Here is an 18,801-nt window from a genome sequence, read left to right as displayed (position 1 = left end):
GCACCTGAAGCCGGGATGTAACTAGTCTCTGGCGATATAAAATAGAAGCAGACAGTAATATGTCTTCTGTTGAGGGTCACTCGGCACCTGATCGAGGCATGGGAGAGCTCTGGTAACACTCACACAAGGATTGATTCACCCTCAGGGGAGCGGGCACGTGTAACCAGAAGTAGATAGGGGACGTTCTCGCATCCTTACACACATTGACATGGGGGATCCGTTCACTGCGCCCAGTTAAGTCTCAGCCTGTGGCCTCTGTCACATACTTGCGGGTGGAGCTAATAACAGTAATATCAGTCCAGTAGACTCTAGGCTCCCTTGGGGCAGATCTAAGGGTATTCATAGCACTGAGGCAGAATACGACTACAACTGCATCCATTGTCTCCCGCCTGACCCCCTCCCTCTACCCGTGGCTTCAAGGCAAGAGCGACCGACTTTGAAGCTGCTCAAACATCCTGTGTCAAACACGGCGTGTGTATGTACATGTCGGGCTTGAGACTCTGTTTTACTTTTTTTTTTACAGTGCACAGCTGGGGGCTGATTATGGGCCATTCAGTTAGCATTCGTGTTAATTGCAGCGCACACGGGCTGAATACAAACTTAATGGCCCACAATAGCCCTGCAGCGGCGCACTGTAAGGAAAGCAATGCAGCAATTGCAAGGGCCCTTGCTCGTGAACGCAAGCCCCCAAAACCCAGAGCCATATGGGAGACACTTAACTGCCGCTCCCTCGTGTTCTTGTCATCTCCCAGAACCAGGAAAGGAATGTTTTACGCGCCGCTCGCGTTTTAATAGTGGCGGTGCGAACAGTCTCAGGATGTGCGCGCTAAATAATGCACACTGCGCGCTTGGGGTGACTTCGGTGCGCGCGCGCACATGCGCGCGGGTTCCTGGGAACAGTGCTATAAAGTAGAAAAGGGGGTAAAAGGTGTGAAATACACATCTTGTGTCACTAATGAAACAAAAACAGTGAAAGGATATATTCAATATATTTAAAACATTTACTATCTAGGAAGTATTGGAAATGCCAACTGTACTACATAGATGAAGACAATGATGCAGCATTGAGTATTCTACCTCTATTTGCAGCTTATTAATGCTATTAACCACGGTAACCTGCTGTGTGTAGCATTTGTAGCTACAGATTAACTTGCTCTGTATACTCTTGCCATCTGGTATTGGGATCATACATTTGTAACTTGTTTTTATTCAAAAAAGTCTTTTGAGTCGCACGGTATTGGGACTCCTCCCATATTTGACAATGCTCAGGATTGTTTTTTCCGCCATCGGGTTTGGATGTATACCAATTGGGCTCCGTGTCTGGCACCTAACAGCACATTCCACCTGGCCCACCAGTTTGCTTTACCGAGGTGCCACGGAAGAACTCACAGTTCCCTGATCTCCTTCTTTTTTCGTTTCTACTTAATGAACACTGAAAAACGTGGCTCCTCTCAGCACCTCACTTCCACAACTTCTACCCCCTACCGAATCAGTCCCTCTGACCGACTCTGGAATCACATTTACAAGAAGGCACTCACACCCACAGCCCATGGGCAGTGCTCTATGGATGAATTGGTCATAGATCTTTGCCTACGCTTTTCCTCTTCTCCTAATCCTTCTGTATGTGGTCCAGAAGCTTCAGCAAACATGCCTTACTCGCATACTAGTGCCCCCCATGTGGGACAGACTATCCTGGTTCTCAACCCTCATCGAGATGTCAGTTGTCTGACAGGAGAAGCTTCCCAACAGCCTGGACTGTTTCTCTCAGAAGCAATGCACAATCAGGCACGCCAGCTCAAGTAAGCTCAATCTAGCAATGTGGTACCTGAGGTTCTAGAATATTTGTCTGTCTCATTCTCCCTCAAGAGTACATGTATATTCTCAAAGAAGCATGCAGACCCACTGTGCCAAGCCTGTTACATTGCCAAGTGGAAAATGCTTGGCCATTACTGCATTTCCAAGCACCTAGACTAATTTAAACCTACAGTTCAAGATATCTGCTCCCTTCTCCACGTGCAAAAAATAGGTCTAGCTTACATCTCTATATGTCTCACCTGGCCGCCTATATGCAGAACAGGAAACACTTTTTTTTAAATTCAAGATGCCTGTCATTAAAGGTTTCATGGAAAGACTCAAACAGGTTCTAAAACCCAGGTTATCCACTGTCACAGTCTGGATCATTATTGTTGCTCTTACCTGACTCATAGGTCATCTAATGACTCATAGTTCACCCTATTGAACCTCTAATTCATACCCTTTAAAATTTCTCTCCTGGAAGGTCGCTATCCTTGCCACATTTATGATATATAAGCGAGCTGCAGGCCCCCACTTGATCACAACCTTTCTTCCAAGTTCATAACGACAAGCTTGTCCTTAGAACTACCCCTAAGTTCCTTCCCAAGGTAGCATCCTCCTTCCAGCTCAACCAGACCATTGAGCTCACTATATTTTTCCTCTCAGACAGATTCAGTAGCAGTGAGGGCCCGTGACATCAAGTGTGCTCCTATGTACTAAATTAATAGGACCAAACCCATTTGCAAAACACAGCAACTTTGTGTTGCTTTTGCCAAACTTTGCAAAGACCATGCTCTACTAAAGGTGGGCAAAGACAGGTGGATTGTCAAATGTATCCAACCCTGCTACATTAGGACTAAAAGAAGTTTGCCTGAACTGCACAGGCCGCATTCTACACAGTCAAAAAAGGGGCACTATGACTTGCATTGGAAATATGCCCATAACTGACATTAGTAAATCAGCAACATTTTCCACTCACACATGTTTGCCAAGCACTACTGTGTGAATGTATTAAATCATACCTAAGTGTGAGGAATGTTGCACATTACATAAATAAAGTAGGTCACCAATGGCAAATTCTTTTCTCAGACCAGCTACGATGCCTGTCTTTCCAATCTGCATGTATTCTCTATGGCTATTTATAGTCGCCCATGAGATCCTCCTTAGCATGTTTTCCAAAAGCTTGGAAAATAGGCAAGTCTATTTTGGGCCAGGTCTCTTTCTTTCTGGAAGCAAGTATTGAGTGAGGATGTGCAATCCTGCCTAGCCTTTCTGGATTGTATACATTGACTGCCCCCATAGCTCTAATAAAAAGTAAACATCAAAGGTGGACTTTACTTGATAAGAGGCAAATAATGTAAGATGCTTGAAATGCTTAAATACAAAACTATACAGCACTTTCCTTCAAGGACTCGTTCTTAAAAGATTTGACATAATAGACCATTCCATCAACATGGCTTCATTTTACCTGAGTCTGCCAGTTCTCTATTTTTGTACTTTCGTAATTAGAATAGTAAGACTCTTATGGATATTCAAGATAATAGTCTAAGTATGTAATGGCCATGGCTGAAGTAAAGTTGATCGCATAAATTTCTCACTTCAATTCAATTGAAAAACCACTTTATTCGATTATATTAAAATCATAAAAGTATGCTATTCAATCACATGGTAAAATCAGAAATACAAAAAATATAAAAGTTACTTTTCAGCAATATACAATTCATATGTACAGGACGCACAATGGTATCGAATTGATAGTTAATCATTATTACTTACAATTATACACAACGGTCAATGAAACAATGCATATTTACAAACAGCTGGTTTAATTTCATGTACATTCTAAGTTGGTTGGTGAAATTGATTTCAGTTTATGATGTTACATTTTCCGGGGCAGTTTGACCCAATAGTCTGTTTTTTATTGCGAATGGAGGCTACCAGGAAATTTGCTACCCCATGACAGAGGGGGATTCCATTAATTGTAGTTAAAGTAATGCAGGTGGTTTTACTTGCATGAACCCCCTATGAGTTAATAATGGGGTAATGAACTTTTTCCTGCCTCCCGTAAAAAATGAACAAAAAAACACAAAGTGCATCGTGTCCTGATATGAATGATCGTCACACTTGCAAGGAGCAGCTTCCTCTGGTTTGCACCACTCCTTAAAGGTTCCCAGTAGCAAGTGTGACTGATTGAATCGAAATTTAGTGAGCAACCATCGGTGAAAGGGTTTGTTAACAATTGACAGGTACGGTTGAATAGACAATAACAGTATCAACATATAGTGAGCCCTAACAGTTGGTTTGCTATTTTCTATTGCTTCGCGGTCCAGTTCTCTAGATTTAAAAAAATGTGTTTTTACCCAGTTGATATCGGCCTTAATTAGACCTTCTGGGTTTGTATAGATCTCTGGACGTCCCAGATAGTTGGATGTTGATTTATTAAAAGACAGCCATTGTATTTCTGCCACTTTGTCGAGTAACATACAATCCCTGATGATCTTATGGTTCAAAGTGAGATTGGGATTCAACCAGGTTCTTATCCATAGTAGGATGGGGGCCATGTTCAATAGATCTGAGATATATCCCATCCCAAGCTCCAGATGTACTGCATAACTGGCAGTTGAATGGGGGAGACCTAGAAGGGCTCCCAGGAATTTTTTTCTTCTCTCTGAATGAGAGCTGTATCCTTGAATCCCCATATTGCTGCCCCATACTTTGCAATGGCCATACTTTTTGCTTTATAAATAGACAAAATTGCCTCCCCTGGTTTTCCACCCAATCTCTTTGCAAAACCTAATATAGCAGCCGCTGATCTTCTTACTGCGGTTACTTTGTTCTGGACTTGGGGGGCCCATGAACCTGCATCATCGAACACGACCCCTAAGTAGGTGAAGACCCTTACTTTGGTTATTACAGAGTCATTGCAAGGGACTGTTTTAAAGGACTTTCTTCTTTTTCCTATTGACATGACATGCGATTTCTCTGTATTGATAACTAGGTCTAAATTTTTCATAAACTCCCCAAATGAATCAAGGAGTCGTTGTAGGGCGTTCAGTGTTCTAGCCAATAACACTGTATCGTCCGCGTATAGGAGGACAGGAATAGGTGTTCCTCCCACACGCGGAACATCAAGCGTTGCAGTTACCAAGGCATCTTCCAGGGAGTTTATATAAAGTGTAAACAGCATTGGGGCCAATATGCACCCTTGGCGCACCCCCCTACCTGATTTAAACTCAGCTGTACATTTTCCCTCTTGTGCCATTCTAATAGAAGCAGACAGATCTCTATGCAATTCAGCTAAAAAATTCACCAAAGCCTGGTCAAGCCCCAGCTCCAGGAGCATGAACCACAGCTTTGACCTATTGACTAAGTCAAAAGCTGTGGATAAGTCCATGAATGCCAGAACAATTGATCCCTTTGTCGCAGCTGTGTATTTGTTAATTATAAGGTATAGGTTTAGGCATTGATCTTCAGTGCCTCTCCCCACTCTAAAGCCATATTGTGCGTTACTTAGGATGGCTTTGTCTGTTGCCCAAGCTGCTATCCTGGCCAAGATTACTTTCCCCAATATTTTAATTGAAGAATCAATCAAAGATATTGGCCGGTAGCATCTTGGATCCCCCCTTTGGCCCTTTTTAAAAAAGGGGATTATGATGGATTGGGCCCAGGAGGTGGGGAAAATGGCCGGGGTAGAACTTGCTGCTAAATTAAAAACATTTGTGAGTATTTTAGACCAAACGTCGGGGTTTGCTTTATACATATCGGAAGGTACCCCATCAGGGCCCGGTGCTTTATGTCCCGCCGTATCTACTATTGCTTTCTGCACTTCAATTATAGTGAAACTCGGGGGAGACCCCATTACCTCTCTAGAATGTGGCACATAAGTATCAAGCTCTAAATTACTTCCATAAATGTTCTCGAAATGATTTAGCCATTTCCTTTCTGTAATATTAGTTTCTAAAGGGGCATTTTCTTGGCCATTAAACAGGGGGTAGTTAACAATAGTCCAGAATTTAGAGCTATTCCTCAGGGTGTCTTTATCATATAACGAGTTCCATGCCTCTTTCTTAATTTCATTTTTTCGTGTTTGGATAATAATTATATATTTTTTCCTTAAGGAAGAAACTTCAAGCTTATCTCGAGGATTCTTGTTAAGTGCCTTCAAGAGTTCATTATGTGTTTTTGTGCATTTATAGTCAAACCAACCCTGCACCGGTTTAGTTTTCTGTTGTAACTTCACTGTGAGTTCTCTAGAGACCTGATGGCAGATTGCTTCAAAGGCGGGTATAACATCCCCTCCAAATCTAAGCGGGTCACTACAGGTGTTAAATTCTTTCCCAACCTTGGATCTGATAGTATTAAAAAAATCCTCAGGGATGATCTTGTTCCATTTTAGTCTCCTCCCCTGTTCCTTTGGTGCAACCTCAATTACAGCTTCAGCGGTCTCTGATTTATTAAAACAAAGTAAGTTATTATCCAATTCCAGCACCACTGGATTATGGTCACTAAACATAGATTGGATAGCATTGTAAAACCTAACTGAACATAACAAGCCAGGAGATAAGAACATATAATCTATGATGGTTTCGCTTTCCCTAGCATTATATGTCGGGACCCGGTCTTTTATATCAGCAAATTCTGGCTCGAACAAGTCTATGTTAGATAATAAATCTTCCAAGGCAACCCCCTTTACACTGTGTTCAAAGTGCTGGTATGCTGAATAAGTCGGTTGATCATAGTCCTTATACTGGCAGTTTAAATCACATAAATGAATATTAAAATCACCCATCAAAATAACATTAAAATAAGTGGTTTGAGCTTCTTTGTATAGGTTTAAAAAGTTTGATAGTGATTGGAGGTGCTCATTTGGATACTCTCTCTGTATCGGATTGTAGAAGTTAATATATACAACTTTGTTATTATTCGGCAATGTAACTTCTATTGCTAGATAATTTGGGGAGGATGTATGAAGCTCCTTCACTATACCCTTAATATTAACCGATATTAAAAACATAAGGCCTCCACTGTCTCTTCCTGAGGTGGACATACGGGCAGGTACAAAATATGAGGTAAACCATCCACCCAACAGTTACATTCCCTGTCCCATGTTTCTTGAATTGCCACAACATCATACTGCCTCACAAATTCAAGCCAAGTCTTGTCATCCCTCTTTGAACGTAGACCTGCGATATTCCAGGTCACCAATTTTACAGATTTCCCCCTTCTTTCTTTGTTTGGTCGCATACATTTGGTATGATTGTGGATGCTATCTTGACTCAGTCAATCAATGTCATTTAAATGTGATAGGGGTGAAAACCTGTTTGATAATGCAATACCCCGGCTATTCTCTGGTGTGCTAATATTTTGAGCTTTCGGTAGGAGCCCAGACTTTTGGGTAGCCCAGCTATTTAGGGGAACAGGATGTCTTGCAGGGTTTTTTACTGATACCAGGGAGCCGCCCTCCCCTATGCGACTCCTAGGTGGTTCTATCTGGGAGTAAAAATAGCCCAGTGGTAGGGCTCGTAACTCTCCCTCCTTAGCAATCACTTCCGTGGCATCCCAAAATAGCCGAGATGCCTCATATGGTCTGTTAAAATTCACAATGAGGCAATCTCCTTTTAGATTTTTATTTATGTTACCCAGCCACCCTACTCGTCTCCCCATATTTATGCTAGCAGATATATTTTCCCCCCGTACAGTTTTCATCACACCAAGCTTTGATGTTTCTTAGCAATGTTTCCTGAGTCTCAGTCTCTCCATGTTTCAAAGGGGGTACGTTTACCAATATAGCTACATACGGAGTGGCCTCTGGGGGAAGATTAATAGTATGTTTATACCCCAAACCCCTGTTCCTACTATGTGCCCTCTCTGGTGTTAAAGAGACTTGTGGAGGGGGGGAACTAAAAGGAGCATTATCCATCCCCTGGCCCTTAGAACCCTTAATTTGGCCTGTAGGTACTATCCCACTATGTAGCATCGGGGAAGAAGATGGAATCAGAGGAATTTGTGGTGTACATTCGTCTAGGCCCTCCGTAGGCTGTATTAACTGGGCTCGAGGTTTGTTTGTCGAGTCAACCTTAAGTAGGGGGGGAGGATGATCATTTGAAGCTATGAATGTATTTATACGTTCAAATTTTTTCAAAATTACTGCTACACATTCTTTTAATGTTTCAATAATGTCACTTGATATTTGAATCAGTATCGTTTCCAATTTTTCAGTTAGTATGCTCTTAACCATGTCTCTCATAGAGGATTCAAAGTGTCTGGATGCAGCGTGCCCTTTTTTCTGGTGCGATAGTTTAGGCATTATACGTTTTTTAGACTGCCTCTTGGCATGCCTTATAACTGTTTTTGTGACCTCCCCAGAAGGGCTATTAGCAGTCGATGTATTTGCAGGAGTTTCATCCTCGGGGCATACAGAGATAGGAGGGGGTAAAATGTCATTGGATGACTTGATATAAACCATGGGCTCCAATGGGATAGTTTGTCTTCCATATAGTGGAGAACCCGGTGTCTCTGTAGAGGAGTTTTCCAGTCCCAGCTCACGTTCTGTGAAAGCGATTTCTTTATTTAACTTGCCCACAGCGGAAGTAAGGTAGGACAGTATATTAGCAGAGTTAGTGGATTTACGTGGGACCTTAGCTTTAACACCGCCTCCATTTATAGATGTTTGTAATTTGCGCTTACCCAAATTCAGCGGACCCTCTCAGGGGGGTGGCCCGTCTCGTCCCTTGTCGTCCTCTGACGGCCACAGACGGCCCGCCCTTTGCCCGGGCTTAGCCCGGCGCTGCCCGCGCGCTCCCGCGACGCGGGGAGTAGCGCTGGTATATATGCGCCTCCTGGCGCGATGGTGTGGTGCGCGGCTTCCGGCCGCTGAGGGTGCTGGGAGTTGTAGTCTCCTGAGCCCCTAGACCCGCTCTCCGCTCTGTGGCGGCACTCAGGATGTCAAAGAGTGCGGCGGCGGGAGGCAGGAGGGAGCAGCGACCCTGGTAATCCCCGCGGCAATCTGGTTCCTCGTGTGAGAGCGCAGCAACACCCTGTATTTCTGGCAAGTTCCCACTTCCCAGTAGACCTTGTCCATTTCGGTATACATAAGTTCTTCTTTTGGTGCTGGTACTCCCAAGCTGTTAACCGGCTTCCAGTGAAATTGGTACTGTACAAGCCTTCTTTATTGCTGGTATGACTGCACATCAGGTGAGTAATCTGCAGCCATTGGCAATTAAGGAACCTGATTTGGTTTTCCATGTAGAATTGGTAATCTATGGTGGCCTTATCTTGTCTAATCAGATCCTTTAATTGATTACAAGATCAAGGAGCATTTCTATTTTGTCAGCTATTGAATGTATCATACTGTGGTACAAAAAGCAATGTGAAACGTAATTTCAAATATTAATTGTGCCTTATATTCTACAGAATGCTTCAAGGCTCTAGCTGTTGAACTGTGAGTGGGCTGAGTAATGGCTCCCACCCTTGGACTTGAGATAATAATGGTTACTGTAAAAATGCCAGGTTTCAGCATCTTCTGATATTGTCTGTGGTTTTCCCAACTGTCTGCTCATTGGATGTCAGGAGTGGGGGGGGCTGCATTGAAAAGTTGCAGCCCACAGATCAAGTACTTGGACACCATGCAAGCTAAATGTCATGCTGTGATTACAAAATGTTATACACAAGATAATTAAAAATAGCCAAAACAATTTCTGAATTACATTTTTGGGGATACAGCTCATCTTCTTTCCTGCCCTGTTTCCAGGTTGTGATGAGGATAGTCCAGCTCTTGCCAGATGGCCACAGAATGAAGAAGGAAGTAGATATGGCCCTCGACACCGTGAGCGAGACCATGACTCCAATGCACTACCACCTACGGGAGATCATCATATGCACCTACAGGCAGGTAAGATCCAATGAGCATCTGCCTTTTGAAAAGCTGAGTGGTGATTCTTGCGCCTCTAAATACCACCTCCTGTTGAAATTTTCTAAAAGGCATATCCCATCAAATATAACAACGTGACAGGTTCACATCTAAAGTTTTTTTTATTTCTAATGTATGTAATACGAAAGAAGCCCTGCCCTCTACTGGAAGTTTATTTAATCTACTCTTTCTTCATTAATTAGCTGTGTTGACATCCTGACATAAACTTGCTAGTTGAAAACAGAGCCACTAGTTGCAATCACATGTAACCTAAGGAGGACTGTGGTAATCGTATTGCTGAAAGTGGCAGAAGACTGTACCTTTATAAAATCACCAAGTAGGCTTACTTAATTATTTACAATATAATGGTGTTCAAATTAACTCTGTCCTATTCAAGACTCAGGCCCAGATTACTATCTTGGCGATGGGATACTCTGTCGCAAACGTCTCAAATATATCTCATCCACCGTATTACAAGTTCCATTATATCCTAAGGAACTTATTATACAGCAGACGGGATATCCGTCATGTTTGTGAAGGAGTATCCTATCTGCCAAAATCATAATCAGGCCCTTAATATCAATCTCAATTTGATGGGAGTGTTTCACTGGGTGTAGTACTGTGAAATCCATGAGAAATCCTACTCTTAAACTGAACATACTTGAATTTATGGCACACGTAAACCTGGAGCAAATGTTGGCAATAGTTTACATAAGTTGTACTGCAGCATTTGTGCAGTGCTTTTTAACCCCAAATGAGGAATGAAAATGTCTTCTGGTTGGTTACGTACTTACTCAGTGGTCATATTTTTTTCTTTTTCAGAGCAGCTCGGTAGGAACCACTTTGAGGTTGATCATGGTGTTCAGATGTGCACTCTAGTGAAAAAGCAATGAACTAGTGTCTGTGCTTAAACATGGCTTGAAAGAGAGTTGTATTTGCAAAAAATATTGCTTATCTTAGCATTTCTTATGTCGACTATATAAGAAGCTATCATTATGATTGTAGTCCGTGAGTAGCTGTGAGTTTGTAACTTAGTTGAAAGTGAGGATTTGATGAGAGTGTTAAGAACCAGTCCTCTAAAGCTAAATGTAGGAATGGCAGTGGGCAGCCTAATGAGAGTAGTCACGTTCTGTCCAAGTTTCCAATATTTTGGTGGATCACTCTGGTGCTGGCAAATATACTGGAAGTCCATGGCTGCACCAGAAAGTATCTCCATGACAGTTGCAGCGGAAACTGTATTTTACCTTAACTTCTGGTAGAAATTCTCTTGTTGAAGGTTAGAGTGAGTAAGCGATTCGAAGCCACTGTTAAGATAATTTACATCATTCTTTTGTAAAAAGCAGTGTAAGAGTTGTTGTTCTGAGTGCCTAGGGAATAGAGTTCCAAATTCTTGGAGCTTCAGTAGCGAGAATTTTCTATTACTTGTATATCTGGATTTCTAGTGTGAACACTTCTTTCTTTCTTGAGTTTTTGTTTTTACTTAGGGCATTTAATATCTGTGTAAATGCATGTCACACACATGTGGTGTAGGGTTTTCTATGTAGAACAAACCATACTAATGGAGCCGGCTTTCTGCAATTTTATCAATGATGATTATGAAGATTTCAGAGGTGATAAAAGTAAGGAGTGGGTTTGTACTATTACTAGAGTCAGTGAGTTTTGAAATGTTTTCCCACAAGAAACAATCCATGTGTAAATATCTAATGTGTGGCAGAAGAGAAACAGAACCGAAACATTTTCTAATACTACTTAACTAAATAACAGGGATCATCTCCGGTGATCAGGTACACGTGGTGTGCACCAGAAGAGTGAACTGAGACAGTAGCATAGCCAGTTAGTCATAGGTCCTAGTGCAAGGAAGAATGATTCCACCTGGCTGCTGTTTGTATGATAAAATACAGCAATAATAAGGGTTCGGTGGAATAAGGGGCCACTGCACCTTCTGCACCAATGGGAACTATGCCCCTGAACTGAGAGAATATTAGACAAGAAGGACTCTGTAGGAAGTTGCTAGTTGACAGGGGTATAGGGACAGCCAAGATGTGATATTATGAAAGAGAACCAATGACAGATGAAAGGTTGTAACAGAGAAGAAGTCAGTGTAATGGGAGATGGCCCTTGAGGTAAAGAAAGACTGCAAAACAGAGAAAGTGATCAGCATTGTCTGGCACATATGATGGGTTAAATCCAGCCTAGATTGTTAGGCTACTCACTGACATTCTAAATGTTTTGCTTTTTAATGAATTGCGTGTAAATTTACCTAAAGTTGCCACCATGAAATACAGACTTGGATTTGACCCTCATGGACCCATGTTGGACACTAGGGAGGTTGCAGAATTGGACATAATCCTATAAATTTGAATGAAAAAAGTTGAATGCACAACATCAATGCAACCGAGTCTAATGTAACCACAGATAATAAGATGTAAAAGGGATTTTAAACAACACTTCAATCTGTCTTAGTTTTACAGCCAATAGCTCTTCCATGCTTGAACTTGTAGGTAGTGGTGACCACCTCGCTCCAGTTCCTTGAGGACATTGTCTCCAGTCCTGACCTTTTCACCTGGAAATCGTTGATTCATGTGTTAGTCGAATCTGTTCAATAGAATCAAAACAAGGCTACAACAATCAGAATGCATGAGGCTATCACACGAAATTGCAGGAAGCGGGCTCACCGAACACTCGTGGAGTGTAGGCCCACAAGCTTCGGTGCAAAAGGTGCTCAGGGCTTAGACTACAAGTAGCCCAATGCACAACTTCGGGCAAGCTCAGGAAGTCGATGCACTAGCAAATGTGCTGGATGTCCAGGTGTTCCGGTCCCACGTCTCTCGTGATGGCTACAGGTCTCAGCTTTGCTGGGGATTCGTGTTGGCCTCGGAGATGTCTGGAAGTCCGTGTCCTGTGTCGCAGATTCTTCAGGATCCGACGGGAGCCTTGAAAATGCAGACTGGCAAGATCCTACTTTGGTGCCTGTTTGAACAGGGGAGTCACTCCTTGACCCCAAGGGAGATTTCTTCAGTCTTCTAGTCCAAATAGAATGTCGAAGGTCCAAGATATATGTTGCAGAGTTTTGTCCAGGGTAATCTATAGTCCAAGGGACTGGGTTCCTAAACTTATACTAAGTTTAGGGGATAGACTAACTCTAAGGTCCCACCTATGGGAGGACCTGGGAGGAGGTGGTTACAGCCTTTGTCCAGTTTCACGTCAGAGCTGGGGCTGAGTGCCCCAGCAACCGGTTTGAACTGGGAATTGCACGGGACACCTTGTGTGCCCCAGGCACTGTCTGAAAAGCATTCACTGAATGCACCCACCCCGCCCCAATACACTAAAGCCTGTCTGGGGAGGTGGTTTCAACTCCCTGGACAGGAAACATATTGTCCCGGATTCCCCTGCCGGAGTTTCGTCCAGCAGCAGAAGGTCAGACTCGTGTCTGTGGCTCTTTTAAACTATTACCCGGTAAGTAAAGGTGTACATGTCTTCTACCTCTAGAAGGGTGGAATTCTACACTGCCGTCAGGACTGGCGAGGGGGTAGGATTGCAAAGTGTTTGACACCAAATACAACATGTTTTGATACAGCCATTCCAAAGTTAGCATTTACCGCAAGGTTATAATGCACTTAAGAGTATATGGTATGGCTATATCCCAGAACAGCTATAAGGAAGGGATTTCGAAAGCTGCAGAGGGGCTCAGCTCATGCTAGGGCACCCTCTGACACAAAACCAAGCACTCTGCCTCCAGGATTGTCAAGGCCTGCCATTGCAGTGACTTATAGGTTTATATTTGTCTGTTTTAAAAGGTAGACATAGGTATACTATATCTAAGTAAGGGGTACAAGTACCACCTTACCCAGGCTGCAGTAGCAGACCTGTGGTGTCATTTTGGAAGGCTTCCCAGGGGTGGCATAATACATGCTTCAGCACCTGGTAGGCCTCTGGGGTACCTATGCCCTTGGTACCTAAGGTACCATATACTAGGGACTAACAAGGGTAACCCAGTAACCAATTTGGAGTGTACCTAATGTACTTGCAATCAGTTTAGAGAGGAAGCAGCTAGGCTGGGGTCCTGGTTAGCAGGGCCCCAGCCAGACTAAAGTCGATAAAGCAGTGAAACACAGCAAAAAGTGGGGGAAACCATAGTAAGCAGATCCTACTCTCCTACACCAGCCACGGCCCGTGTAGGGCGTGCTACCAGGCAGTGACCTGAGGCGGGGAGGGGCAGGGTGGAGGGTTTTTGCTGTGTGCGCTGCATCTCATTTGCGATGCAGCGCGCACAACGAAATACGTTTTATTTATTATTTTCGTTACTTAACAGAAATCGTCAGTTTCCCGCATTTAATAACCCCCCCCACCCTGCCCCTCCCCCGCCCCATGTCTCCGCCCGGTGGCACGCCCTACACAGGCCGTGGCTGTCCTACACATGATAAGTACCATTTACACACTGCAAACCAAACACATGCTACAAAACTCCAGGACAAATCAATACTAACAGCCATTTCTTTCATTTAAGGGGGAGATGCGAATGCTGGAAGTATAACCACTACAGCCAAGGCAACTAGAGGCTAGAATGGCCAAAAAAAGCTATATCTCAGGGGGAAAAAACTTGCATTGTTTCAAAGCAGTTGGAGAAAGACCCAGGCACAGTAGAGAATGGGTTTTGAGCATAACTGGCATCATGAGTTATGGCCTGTATTGTGTGCATTGGTTACCTTAACTGCTGAGATTCATTGGTCTTGTGCGTTTGTCAAAACCATAACTCCGTTTTTTATAGTGAACGTGTGCATGAAAAGGGGAGGATAAATAATAGTGAAGTCTGTATTATGGTATCAGGTAGGGGTGCGCAAAGTGTCCCTCCCCTTCTACAAAGCCAGAACCTCATCGGTTGGTGATTATGGTGTTAAAATGTCAAAAGTAGACAGCTGTCAGGACCTAAAATAGCAGATCTTTGTAATACTTTGTACCACTGCCCATTCACCTTCGAGGCCCACCCATCCTTGTTTATTTATGGCCTTCCCAAAGCAAGAATCCTAGAGCTGGGGCTGGCACACATCCTGAAATAGCAGGTGCACATAATATGTGATAGTGAAGAAAAAAGAGACTCTGCGAAATAAAATATTTGCCTAAGATCACACTATTTGATCAAGCAGCGATTTTTTTCCTTGTTTTATGGTTTCACTGTGTGCAATTCAGCAGCTACATGCCTATCTATTACTTTTTTTTTTACATCAAAAGACACTACTATATATTTGGCAGACGCCACATGCAAACTGGGCTCGTTTTGGGCTCGAAGCTGAGCCAGAGCCAGGCAGGTTACTCGAGCTTTTAGTGAGTCAACATAAATGAGAGATTTATGAGGCTTTGTTATATATATATATAGCACGTTAGAGTGTTACTGTGCGATACGTTGTAGGTGCACGTTACAGATATTTGAATGTAAGGTAATATGCAATTAACCGTTTTGATTAGGATCCTTCTTTTTTTTTCACAGGGATTTTAGTAATATATAATCAGTGTATGCTTGTGTACACAGATTTTCTTGAGAGGTCCGCACGACAACAGTGGCGTTACGTTTTTAGTAATTGCTGCTTTTCCTTAACATGCCACTAGAGGGCAAGAGCGCCTTTCATTTCCAAGTAATGAAAGTCCACTGCGGATCTTGCAAAAAAGTAAAATGTGAAACAATTATTTCTTTTCGCTTTGTACTATCCTGGGAAATGCTGGCCGAATAATCAGCCCAACTCGGCTTTTTAAGAGAAAAGAAAGTATTAACTTTTATCCAAATGGTTATCTTCCTTTTGATTTATGTTATATATTTTTGTGTAATGCCTATGTCACCATAACGCCACATCATGTGGAAGAGAATATTTTATCGGTGCAGACAGACTCTAATTAAGTACTTTCAGGGTGTAGTAATGAGTCGCAGTGTTTGACGGGGATAAGACTGGTAATATTTGGTAGACGAGACGAGAGGTCTTTGCACACCGGGATTAGCATCCGTGTAAAATGGTGCTGAATGATGGAGAGAGAAACCAACACTGGCAAAGCTAATTTGGTCTCGCGTTTTAGAAAGCCAACTTAATTACTTTTCCAATAGTGTTTTTGATTGGTAGAGAGCTATATGTAAAGAAAAATAAATATGTCTGTGCGTTGTGACGTCTCGATGTATGAGCACAAGTCGGGCGTCTTTGAAAGCGTTTTCGGAGGGCGGGGTTGGGAGACAATTAAATCATGGCTGTCATAGTGCGCATGCATTTTATTTAAAATTCTTTTTATTAGAATGTTCTTTGAAACTGAAACAGAAAGCATGACGTATGCAACATTAGTCAAGTAAAGAACAAAAAAGCAGCCCAGAGTTACATATCGCGCTTGGAGGTAACAGCTTCTTCAGTAGGTCTGTGGCGAATAAGCTTTTAAAGATCAGCACAATCACATGTTGCAATCAGTCCATTGCTTATGAACATCCATCAACCCTCTTAATAGAGTAACCTGAAAAGGAAACCTAAACATAACAAAAAAATGACCAAAACTATGATGTCATGGTGCAAATTATAATAAAGTGATCATGAGGGTGGGGTTACTGGGTCCATTACTAGGGTGGCTTTTTGCACGGCACAGTGCCCCCATATCTGCGGCGTGATTAGATATGAAACAAGTTGAGGGCCCTAAATCGTGGGAGCCCCTCCGAGAGGTAGCTCACCAATGGAGACCAGATATAGTCGAAGCCTTTTCTTGCGTTGTCTACAATGTCAGCCATGCTCTCCAACGCCCTCCACAACCTTGCATGCCATTGGGTTAGAGATGGTGCTTTCTGTTTTTTCCATGCAGCAGCCACTGCCATTTTGGCTGCCCCCAGACATAGCCTCATGACGGACGTATCACTCTCTATTTGGCGTTTCAAGGAGGGATCCCGTATCCCCAACAATGAATGTTCCAGAGAGTTGGGAACAGGATAGCCCAGAATAAGTTTAATTTGGGATAAGATTTCCTTCCAGAAAGGCTGAATGGAGGGACAATCCCACCAGATGTGCTGGAAGTCACCTAGCGAGCCACAACCCCGCCAGCACCTGTCCGGCAGGGAAAATCTTGTGGAGTTTCCGGAGGTACCAATCGTACATAAGCTTATAATGCGCCTCCCTTAGGAACATGGAGCAATTGTATTTCACTATATCTCTACTGACATGTTCCCATTGCTTGTCCTCTAAGGGGGAATCCAAAAGTGCGTCCCAGAAGCATTTAAAGTGAGGGTTGATATGAGGTTCAGAGCTTGTATGAGCACATAAAAGAAGGAGATGCATCCCTTGGAGGTGGAGCCCGACTGGGCAAACCTCTCAATGGGGAGCAGAACCCTGGTAGCGGCCAGCCGCACCAAGAGGCTGCTGAACCCAATGTTTCAGCTGCAAGTAGTGGTATTCTTCTTTGGCTGTCAGTGCTAATTGCCTCTTGCATTCTTGAAAGGTGAGAAGTTCACAGTTGTCAAACAGATGGAAAATCATGTGGCACCCTCCCTCCCTCCAAGCCTCAAACGGTCCCTCTTGTAGTGCAGGGAGAACGCAGCGTTAAAATGGATAGCTGTGTAGGGGGAGGGGAAGGTTGAAAGGTGTAAACTTTTAGTAAGGACATCCCAAACCCTTAAAGTGGTACAGGTGGGTCTGCTAATGTAAGCGTTGAATGCTCTATCCTGTTTTGGCTTCCATAAGGGAACCCAGATGATGCGCCCTGTTACCTGTCTGTCTATGTGAAGCCAATGCTTCTCCGAGGCTCGTCGCGACCATTCCGTAATTACCCACAATAGGGCCGCCCAATAGTATGTTTGAAAGTCCGGTAGCGCCAGCCCCTTCTCTTTGCGCGGTCTCGTCAGCAGGCCATGGGGCAGGCACGCCCTCTTCCCCTGCCAGATACATTTAGTAATCATGTGTCGGAGCTCCCTTAAGAGACCATCCTCCACATAGGCAACCCCTGAAAGAGATAAAGCAAGCGGGGGAGAACATTCATCTTGATGGCATTAATCCTGCCCAGCCAGATGATGTAGGCCACGCTCAATTTACCTAGATCAGTTTTTAGCTGGCGGAGAAGGGGGGGAAGTTCGCTTTATGTGCATGCATTATGATGTAACATGCATGTCATGGAGGCCATGTTGGGATGTTCTTATTTTCTAAGGACACCTATTCCAAGAAGGTCACTTTGTGTACACATACACTAATGAGGCACCAGCTGCCATTTTTGTATGAATTTTAATTTACTGTTTGAAGGTGTCTGATTGCTATTTTCATATGCCAAATAAAAAAGACTAAACAAAACCTTGTATTTGTCAAAATAAGCGTGTGGCCCGTTAGTGTGCAGCTGCTAAGCCCTCACTTAAGATGTTTAAATGAAAAAAATGGATATTGAAGGGGAGGGGTGTAATCACTGGAGTTGAGACAGGGTGGGTGTGGACGTGGTAAAGCAAATAGGAGCTGAGATGCAGAGAAGGGTAAGAGGGGAGGACATGGACAAAGAGCATGGTGAGCTGAAAAACAGTGATTATTCATAGTACAAGGGATTGGGACCCAGTCGGGGAATAGAGGAAGTAAAGATATGTGGTTCCACAAGGTGCTAAAACAAAAAAAAAAATGTTCTCTAAAGTCAGCAGTAGAAGGTTACAAAATCAGCCAATCGGAAATCTGACAAAAAAGAAATGTTTGAGTCGAGGTTGGACAAAAAAGAATAAGGTGGAAAGTCAATAAATGAAAAACAGGGAAATGAGATGCACAAGTAAGCCATTCAATCAACAGCAAGGGGCTGACCGAAAGCACACTATATGTATTTATTTAATGAAGTGGAGTCACTAAGTCTTAGACAACAAACAGGCGAGACATAAAAACAAAGTTAAAGAACCAACTGGAAGTGATTGCGCTCTCACTCCAATGAGAGAGCATTGAAGCCACCCTACTCTTCCAGGGCTGGAGAGATACTAGTAGGCAACATTGAGCCGCACTCGCACAGAGAACCAAAGGTGGCAAGCCTTTATTTAGGAGTACAAGCGGCATTCTGCAGGCAGTTTCGATCTGACAGCCACGCACGCGATCTGCCTGACGCGTTTCGAGAGTGTGTTCCTCTTCCTC

The 18,801-nt window shown here is 43.3% G+C and overlaps 1 protein-coding gene across 2 annotated transcripts in view; it reads left to right on the top strand.

The window, feature by feature from the left end:
- PALD1 (phosphatase domain containing paladin 1) overlaps window positions 1–18,801 on the top strand; it is a 975,161-nt gene that overhangs the window by 703,839 nt on the left and 252,521 nt on the right. For both annotated transcript variants that reach the window (XM_078643067.1, XM_078643068.1), the window contains exon 18: window positions 9,545–9,685. In XM_078643067.1, coding sequence (XP_078499193.1) covers window positions 9,545–9,685 — 141 coding nt within the window. The remainder of the gene's footprint in view (window positions 1–9,544; window positions 9,686–18,801) is intronic.

The sequence above is a fragment of the Lissotriton helveticus genome, chromosome 5_1 (genome assembly GCF_964261635.1).
Source record: "Lissotriton helveticus chromosome 5_1, aLisHel1.1, whole genome shotgun sequence".
Taxonomy (NCBI): Eukaryota; Metazoa; Chordata; class Amphibia; order Caudata; family Salamandridae; genus Lissotriton; species Lissotriton helveticus.
This window is presented reverse-complemented; position numbering and strand designations above follow the sequence as displayed.